Genomic DNA, 9640 nt, shown 5'->3' with positions numbered 1-9640 from the left:
TTCATTTAAATTTGTGCTTTATTGTGTTAATTTCAAACCAACTCTAACAGGAAGCAGTTACTGACCAAGCTGGTGTGATTGTCTGCATCCCAGCTTGTGAGCTACTTTCTGACTGGTTTTACTGTCACAGAGCTGCCAGTGAAGAGCGTGGGGAAGAAATCATTCAGAAAGCTGTTCTTCACTCTGTGCTGGAAGTGCACATATCTCACCCCAGCTCCATAGCCAGAGAACACGTGAGACACCTGCAGGCAAGAACTCAGGGTAAAGTTCACATGAGGATGATGACTGCAGTGGGGGAGGGACTGGGGGACTCACCTCCTTCCAGGTGTGTGAATAGGTGCTCAGCTCCTCTTTGGGCTTGGCTGTGTGCTCTGAGATCACCGTGGCTTTGTCTGCATCCAGTAACTTCACATGCAGCTGATAGATGAATTCATGCAACTGACTCTCCTCATACCTGGAAACCGTGATTATTAGTTTTGGTTTGCATGTTTGTGGTAATCTTTAGCTTAAATAACCTGAATGTTCAGGTTCCTGTGGAGTTGCTGCTGTAACTAAAACACAACAAACCTTCACAAGCAGGTGAAACAAGAAGACATTTTCTGCTTCTGCATTTTCCCTTTTCCACAACTAAATAAAGACTTTTTGTGTTGACACGAGAACCAGATCACTTCTACTGTCTGACTGCATGAATACTGGGGGTGCGCTGTGACTGCCATCTCCCCTTCATGTCAGATTGATGACGGCTGAATGTTAAAAGATCTCTGAGCTGTTAGTCCAAGCAGAATTCTGCATCTGGAGCACAAAAATCACGAGAGATGCATATGTGTGTGTGTGTGTGTGTGGTGACCAACCAGTCTTGAACAATGATTTCAGGCTGACATTCATCCAGCAGCTGGTCCCACAGTCCCTCTGCCTTCAGGTCCACAACCTGCTCCAAGGTGAACCAGCTGAGGACAAAAGAACAAGTAGGAGTGAATCCTGCTCCTACAGAAACAGCCTAACTGGGTGAATTTACACCATACAGGTCGTATAACATCTCTACAACCTGTACTGAGGCAACGCGCAGATCACAACACCTTCAGGGATGCCGCTGGTGTCGTAGGGCAGGACCTCTGTGCTTGTGGTCCAGCCGGTAAAGTCACCTGAGAATTAGGAGATTATTAGAACCCTCTGGCAGTCCCAAACTGTTTATCTAAACCTGCTTGTTTCCTCTACACCTCACCATCAGGCTGATGGCGTGGAGGTCCACCTGGCGGAAATTCAGGCAGCTCACGTTCAGGCGGCGGGTTGTCCTTACTGAACCCTGAGGGGGACAATCTACTGTTGACTACAGTATTACCAGTGCAAATAGCCAAGAAAACAGACAGAAAATACCTGTTTTTACAAGTTACTGGGTGTGCACAAGCACATTCTTAAAGCATTAATCAGGATGATCCAGCGTGAGGTCAGTCACGCCCTGCCAGCTAAAGCCCTCAGACTGGCCAGTTTAGGTTAGACAGACCCTAAACACACACTACATTATTGATGCCTGCACTAAGCAGCCTGTAAAGGTGTCATCACATGTTATGTCCTGTTGTAAGGTCCTCTGATGTAGTAACTTAGCAGGAAGTGCCTTCCTCTTTCTTACACCCGTTTAGATCTGTTGTCACATTAAAACTATTGTTTGGTTTCTTCAGCGGGAGGAAGTCTGAGCTCGTCTTCTTTCCTACAGCAGATAAAAACCAGCTGATCATCCACAGGCTACAGCTAAACAGCTGATTTAGAAAACCACGTAAGAAACAGTTTTGACTCAAAGTAAAAACTCCACTCAGGGATACGCCCACGGCCGTAAGTTTTGTAAAAGTGCGCAGAGCCCCGTGGAGCTGTGCCTTGAGACCACCTTAGCCGCAACAAACGCTGTTTAAAGTGGAAGAAAACTGGAACCGGGTCAGAACCCCAAACGCGTGCATTGCCGTGGTACCGAGGGGAGCGGGGTTCTTCAGCAGGTTCCTTCCAAAGGGCCTACTCTCGTACACGAACTTCCAGTCCAGGTGTTCGGGCATCGGGACGCCCTGCAAACCCCACTCATCTTCACATCTCTTCCTCCAGTCAGCAGCAGACATCGTGGTGGACGAACGCGGAGTGATCAGAGCAGGTCAGCGGGGCGCAGGAAGTTCAGAACCCACGCCCTGTGGCGTAAACAAGGAACCACATGATGGTGAGTCTCCACGGCTCTTAAAGCGACAGCTCACAGGCAGAATCCACGAACAACCTCGGTTTGGAGAAACTGGGACCAAGTTTCAAAACCTCCATAGCAGCTTTATTTATACAGCATATTTCAGCAATGCAATGTTCTTGTCATAGCTCCATTTTTGGTTCTTTTTAAAACACAGGAAAGTTTTTTCTTTACCTTGCTGACGTACGTTTCGTTTGACGACTGCAAAACATCCTCAGAGCTGACGCTGATGGTGGTGTCACTTCCTACTCCGTTTATCCGCGGGCAGAAGAGGATGTTTTGCAGTCGCAAATGAAACGTATGTCAGCAAGGTAAAGAAAAACCTTTCCTGTGTTTTAAAAAGAACCAAAAATGGAATTAGAAACTAAACACAGTAAGAACACACCAAAGATCGTGTTATAGCTGTTACAAAACTGCATTTACATCATTTTTATTAATAACAATAGAGCATATTATAACCCATATTATATACAATTAAAATGTTGTATACAAATATTAAATGTATACAAAACGTTGGTTTTATTAAATATATAAAAAATTCATATATAATAGATTTTTATTTATTTGACCTTCATTTAAAGACCAAGTCACACCAAAATCTACTTTTTTTTTTGGCTTGTAGTCAGAATGGTTGCAGGTTCGATCTCAGCTCCAACCAGAGAATGCTGCTGTTGTGTCCTTGGGCAAGACTCCTAACCCGCCTTGCCTGTTTATTAAATAAACATTGTACTGTATCGTAATGAAATTTGCATAATTTTGAAGATATAAGAGGGATTTAGTTCAGTTTTGTTGTCATTTTCCTGTAATAATTTCAAACAGATCATCTTTAAACATCTTATTTATTAAGTAGAAGAGTCTGACCTCTAAGAAAATGTCATTTAAATCATATATGTTTTCGTTCACCCTGAACTGGGGATGAATGATGTCACATATGAGGCTTGGAAAGTGAAAATCTCAAAATTGAACTCTTTAGCAGAAAAAAACCCACAATCTTTCTCAGCAAAAATAATAACTTTTCATCACTAATTTGAGGATTGTGAGTCCAGCTTTCAGAACCAGTGTGTGGTGGGTTAAGCGAGTGTCGACAGCATGGACAAACTCATTAGCATCAACACTAATGATAATTTAAAAATGCCTCAAAAGAACAAAATTCATGACACAAAACACCATGATTTTAGATTCATTACCAATACGGAGGGGGAGAACTCTTCCCCCCTCTGGGTGCTTTTTCTTTGCACTTATCTTCACGCTGATTTGTTGGGACTGAGTCATGGTGGGTTATCACCCTGCTGAACTTTGAGATCATTCATAAAGGCCAAGTGCCCTGTTCTTTCCTTTGTCTGATGAGTTTCTTGTGCGGGGAGTAACCACAAAGTAATAAAATTGCTTGCTGCTGCGCCGAGCTCTTACAATTGATATTAAGAAAAAGAGTAAAAAATAAATAAATAAATAAAAATTTGCTTTCATTTTGCTGCCTGACACTGTTTCGTGATACAAAGTAGCTAATCTTTCATAATTTATACTTCCTCTAAGTTCCTCTCCTGGCCTCTACAGCTAAATAAATCATTTATGGAAGCCTGCAACATTGACCAGTAGAGTTACATATCCACAAAATGGAGTTGTCAATCAACAGGAATGCACCCTATTTCCCAGCATGCACTGTGGTGATGCAGACCTACTTAGCTCAAATGTTAGCTTGACGTGCATTGAATTAATGTCACTCTGTAAACATCTAGGTAACCGGAGAAAGGGGGAGGGGAATGAAAAGGGATTTATCTTTTGTGTGTGTTGGAGCTAAATGATTCGTGTAGTATTTAACCTTATGCTACACCGTAATTAGCATGTTGGAGAGTTAGCAGGGGTTTGCGGCAAATGGCAGATTCCTGTCAGTTTTTTTTTATATTTCTGTGCTTGAACACTGCAGATTGGATTCAATGGAGTGATTAGCAGCTCCTGCAGAACCTGATGTAGGAGGCTGAGGAGATAAATCAGTACTTGGAAAACAACAGGTGTGCCCGAGCAGCAGTGACGTGCGGTGAGGTTCATGACAGACTGCTCTGGAGTCAGATTTACATGATTCTGAAAGTTTGTATTTTATTTTGACCTTGCATAAAATATTATGTTGTTTTAAAACTTTTGTTATGATTGAATAAACCCCATACAGTTCACCAATACACTAACAAGAAAAGTGAAATAATATTTAATGTTTGGGCAAATTTGACTAAAAAATATATTCATTGTTCTTGGCATAGCTCTTTTATCACTCTTAAAAATCGTGTATGATCTTACCTTTAATGAAGTCCACGAACCTGACATCTCCATTATCACTCTGTTGTAAAAATCATTCTCTATTATGTCCTATTCTGACACAAAATCCTGTTTGAATAAATCCTTTAGTTTTAAGCAATGAATCAGCCAGAGCTAATTTAAGCTATTTCACTCTTACAGTTGGCTCCACACCCCCATCCTGTGTGAACAAGCAGCCATTTTGCACCGGTGTCTATGGGGCTCAGCACACCCCCTACCATCAAGGCCGGATTATCTAAAGGGCTAACTGGGCACCGGCCCAGGGGTCAATGCCCACTAGGGGGTAGACCTGGACGATATAGAAAAAAAGGATATTGATAAAATGTATTTATATTCATCGATATAAATAATAATGGAAAAATATTTAACAAATTGTACAAATCATATTTTACATGCAGCCCTGGCCATTTTATTTTTGGTATATTTATTTTTTCTCCGCCTCTTCTCGCTGTGACATCTTGCTGCCTCATGCTCTGTTTTGGTTTGAGAGGGGAGGGCCTGGTTACGCAGCGTGCCCGAGTCTGTGGTTTTGATTGGTTAGGAGTAAGTAGTGATTCTAGTATGCTGCTACCTTATAGGTTATAATGAAAAAAATGCCAGTTTGACGCTTCACTGACAAGCGAAATAGCAGCGGTCACGTGACTACTTCATAAATGATACGCACACAGAAATGGGTGTTGCTCTTATGAGCCAGATACATGTGCTGGTGCATCAGTGTTGCTGGACCCATCACTAATGCTCCCCTCACCAACGTGATTTACTAACAGTGAGAATTTTTTCAGTCCTGACCCATTTAGCTGCAACACCACACACCTACATCGACTGAGACAGTCAATAAGTCTTGCATAACAAAAATGCATCTTTGGGTTTCTACTCCACAAATTCATCCATCAGTGCAGCCCTGAATCCCTGCCTCCCTGCATCCATTGTGCCCTGAGCTTATTAGACAATTGTTTAACAACCAGATTATGATACAAACACTTTATGATGAACCACAAGACGCATTTGTGTTATGACTGACATATACGTTGTCATATATAGTCATTGAAAGCTGAATAAAGATTAAATGCTCTAAGTACCAACAGCTTTGAACGAGAAAAAAAGCAGCATGCAACACCACATGGAGTGATTAAAACAAGTTTTTTTTAATCTTATCAATATTTAACAAGCATAAATTCTACTAGCATTAATCCTACAAGAATACCAGATCGGATCGTACAGTAAAATTGTTTGACTATTTTTTGGTATTGAAAACACAATTGTAATTCAACCTGTAAATTAAAGTTTATTGTCTTATTGCTTTCTGGCCCCATCCCCCCTGCCTCCTCACCTTTTCTGTTATTTTATCGGTTCAAAGTGGTAAAAACATGGTTGAAACACAACGACACACACTGTGTGGGTAAATGACGATGAAAATTTTAGAACTTACCTTTTTAAAGCATGTAGATGTGTAGTTTAAGTGATATCCAGCGCTCCGATCACCATCAGAAAGTTTGTTTAGAATCCGAAGCGGCACGCGAAGAGTCGGGTCGACCAACCAGAAGACGGAACGTCAGTTTCTGTCCCAGCCAAACGGGAAGCAGTGTCTGCAGTGCCCGCAGACCAGCCAGTCGGGAAGCCCAACTGTCTGTGCTCGACCGTGAACCAGCAGCCCATCGGGACGCGGAACTGTCTACTGTAGACTTTGCACCACCCCAGACCTGAGTCCCTTCCCTGGAGGTGGGTTCACTGGGGCTGGGGGGCTGCAGCCCCCCTCTGGTGGTGATTGGGTTGCCTCGGGGGTGGGCTGCTGGCGGTTGTGAGTGGGGCCCCTTGGGGGGTCTTGGCGGCAGCCATGGGTTGCTACCTGGCGGCTGCATCACCCATGAGTAGGTCTGGGTGGGAGCCTGGGGGCTCGGGGTGTGGGGACGGCGGGCCCTGTGTAGGGATCTGGGCGTGTAATTGGGGATGAGGTCCTGACTAGTAAGCTGTCAGGAAGAAGGCAGGAACAAGAGGCAGTGCATGGCCCAGGCTCAAGGGCCTCAGGTGGACCTTGGCTCCTCTGGAATAATAACAACTCTGTCCCATCACAGGGGAGGTGGATGTCCAGGAGGGGGAGGACCCAACCTTACCTGGATGTCTCATGTCCCAAATATTCTGGAAGTTGTGCAAATGCACGGATGGGAGTAGATATTCTGCAGGGGTGGGGCTGGGTCAGTGTCCTTGGACTCTGCGGGGCTCTGCAATGCTGCTGCTTTGGGCCCTGGCGAGATGGGCCGGGGTCTCCATGCCCTGGGGGGCATTTTGGGAGCAGATGTGCCTATTGGGGCTAGTGGGGGAGCTGGCTTCCTGGAGGGCTTAGGCCAACCAGCCATTCCTCCCCATCCCCATACATTTTTCTCCTCCTGCTCCTTCACATCATCACACAACCATGCACATGGGACTTTGGGGGTGGGCACGTCAGGGGTGCGGGTATGGATCCTATTTCCGCATTCATGGGGCAGCCTGCCCCCCAATTTTATTTGCACCTTAAACACTTCCACCAACGACATTCCATGCAATCACACACTTAGGGGCTTGGGAGTGAGCACACAACAGCATTTGGCAAGGGGATCTTTCAGCCTCACCCGAGAGCCGGTGCCCACTTCCAATTTTAAACTGCACTTAGACACAAAGGGCTGTGGGGGGAAGTGGAGTTGTGTGGTTGCATCAGCTGGCGTAGGCCAGACAATGCTTGCACTGCCCGCTCACTACAGCCATGGAACACACCTCATCAACATGCACTAACACTATATTGGAGCAGGCGGAGGAAAACTAGTGGTCTTAGCACACCTCTGTTGTCGCTTGGCTTCCCGGGGCTGGAGGCTAGGAGGGCGAGCTGGCCGTCATGTTGAGGTCTGGGGTGGTGGGATGCTTTGCTCAGCGTTGGGCGGGGTGGGGCTGCTCATCAGCACCCCAGCAGAAAGGGGCAAACTCTGGGAACCGGTGATGGTTGTACCCATTGTGCAGCAGTCTGGAACCAGAGTGAATAGGGTGTGTATGGGGAGCGTGAGTGGGTGTCTAGCGTTAAGTTTTATAAGTCTTGGGTTGTATGCGTATGGGGGAGGAAGTGTGTGACTATGTCTGTTTATGGCTGTGTATGTCAGGTGTGGTCTTGGACTTCTCCCCTCTCCTGGGAGTCCTTGTGATACTACACTTTGCCCCCCCCCCCCCCCCCCCCCCCTGTTTCTTCCTTTCTTTTTCACCTCTGTCTCTATTATAAAGCATTCAAAAACAATAACTGCTAAAAGGGAGTTTTCCTCTCCACAGGACGCTGCATGCTTTCTTAGTATGAGGATTGCTGTAAAGGCACTGACACAAGTCAGTGACTCAATGTAATTTGCTGAGTTTCTTACATAGGAGACTTTGATCTAACTGGAATAATGAACTGAAGAATGGAGGGTTTACTTTGTGAAGTGTCTTGAGACAACTCATGATTTGGTGCTAAATAATTAAACTGAACAAAATAAAGTTGACAGTGCTGTTTTTCACCTTCTCTCAGATGTTATATATATTTTCTAACATTCTGATTTTAAGTGAATTCATTAGAGGTCTCTGGAGCTGTGGGCCTTGTGTTTCTCATGTTTCTCCTGTAGATGTCAGTGCCACACCTCATGAGTCCACAGCACCTCTGAGCTGATGGCTTCGGAGTTGAAAGAACAGTCCGGGGGGTGGGGGGGATCTAACAGCACCATACTCCACTTAAACATTATTTGAGTTCATTTAGATTATTGAATAACTTTGATTTATTTCTGCAAGACCCTGCATCTTCAGATCTGTAAAAATTGCTGCCATGGGATCTTATATTAGCAGCATAAATGTGATCCTGGCCAGCAACATTTATGTATGAGGAGTTTAATTAAAGTGCGTCATTTTTCTGTTAAGGGATGGAGAAAATTCTGATTCTGATTCTGATTAAAAGTCGTCAGCTGTGTGTAATTATAATATTTAATCTTTGCTACGCCTCCAGCACCAGCCTGCTCTAGGTAGAGCTGGATCTCAGGCCAGATCATACAAACCTCTGACCCTGCTCCTGACCTCTCGTTCATCCAGCATTTTTTCGCTGACCTCTGACCCCAGGATGCAGAAATCTCAGCCCAAAGTCTACGACCTGCTGCCCCTCACCACAAACCTTTAAAGCTGTTAAATCCCCCCAGGTCAAAAAGTGAAGCAGACCTTGGAATAAACGACCTGTCGCCCTCTTGTCTGACAAAGGAATGCAAGCATGTTGACCTTGTTTGACCTTTTATTAACACTTCCCATTTATTACACCACTTCCTGCATGCTGCTTCATCACCACTTGAAATGTCGGGAGGTGGGGGGTGAAAGTGTGGGGCAACAGAACAAAGCTGGAGGCTGGTGGAGCAAACAACAGAGAGGGAGACGAGGAAATGGGAGGAAGAGGTTGGCAGCGCTGGCTGTGGAGTCACCCTTAAATGGCTGCTCTGTCCTTGGTAAATTCAGAAGTCCGCTTTTGTGTTTCACACTAAACTCCTGCCTGAAGGCCAGATCTACTTACACATCTGGAAGATGCAGATCCTTTTAGCTGGTGTTTAACAAGAGAAGTAGGTGATGTGTGAGACATGCGTGTTTATGATGGGACCAAAGCACTTTAGTTAGATCACACTGACATTACTTCCATTTGGTTATTAGCCACTGGAAACAGCGGAGCCACATTTGATTTCATTTTTATCTTACATGTCACTTCCTTTAAACCCCTCTATTGGCCCATGGCCCTGAGGTCACATTCACCCTCTGACCTTACCGTAATGTAGCAAAGACGAGAGGGCAGTCGGACCTCGTTTTCAGCTGGCTCTTTACTCCTCTTTTACATAATGGACTGTGTCATTGTAGGAAGGACCGGAGGAACACACGGAGCTAAAAAGACCCTGGCTCAGCAGCTCCAATAGCTGAGGCGCATGAGCACGTGACAGAAGAGGTTTGCCTTTCAGGCTTACCGTTGCCCCAAAAGTGACCTCTGCCCCAGAGTGACCCAGTTGTCAGAGTGGCCTGTCATTCACAGCGCTGTGGTGACGGACGACCTAATTACACAGAGCGGCTGTGAGAGCCATAAAGTGTGTGAGGGCTGCAGGACGACAA

General features: G+C 45.1%; 1 protein-coding gene across 1 annotated transcript; it reads right to left on the bottom strand.

Moving 5' to 3' along the window:
- On the bottom strand, nucleotides 1-2188 carry nccrp1 (P1, F-box associated domain containing). Its single transcript, XM_015960131.3, has 6 exons — nucleotides 1961-2188; nucleotides 1223-1303; nucleotides 1046-1142; nucleotides 852-947; nucleotides 316-454; nucleotides 1-242 (listed from the first exon to the last, which is right to left on the bottom strand). The coding sequence occupies exons 1-6, from the start codon at nucleotides 2100-2102 to the stop codon at nucleotides 102-104; spliced, it is 696 nt and encodes a 231-aa protein (XP_015815617.1). The 5' UTR covers nucleotides 2103-2188; the 3' UTR covers nucleotides 1-101.
- Nucleotides 2189-9640: the final 7452 nt, after the last annotated feature.

The sequence above is a fragment of the Nothobranchius furzeri genome, chromosome 10 (genome assembly GCF_043380555.1).
Source record: "Nothobranchius furzeri strain GRZ-AD chromosome 10, NfurGRZ-RIMD1, whole genome shotgun sequence".
NCBI lineage: Eukaryota > Metazoa > Chordata > Actinopteri > Cyprinodontiformes > Nothobranchiidae > Nothobranchius > Nothobranchius furzeri.
This window is presented reverse-complemented; position numbering and strand designations above follow the sequence as displayed.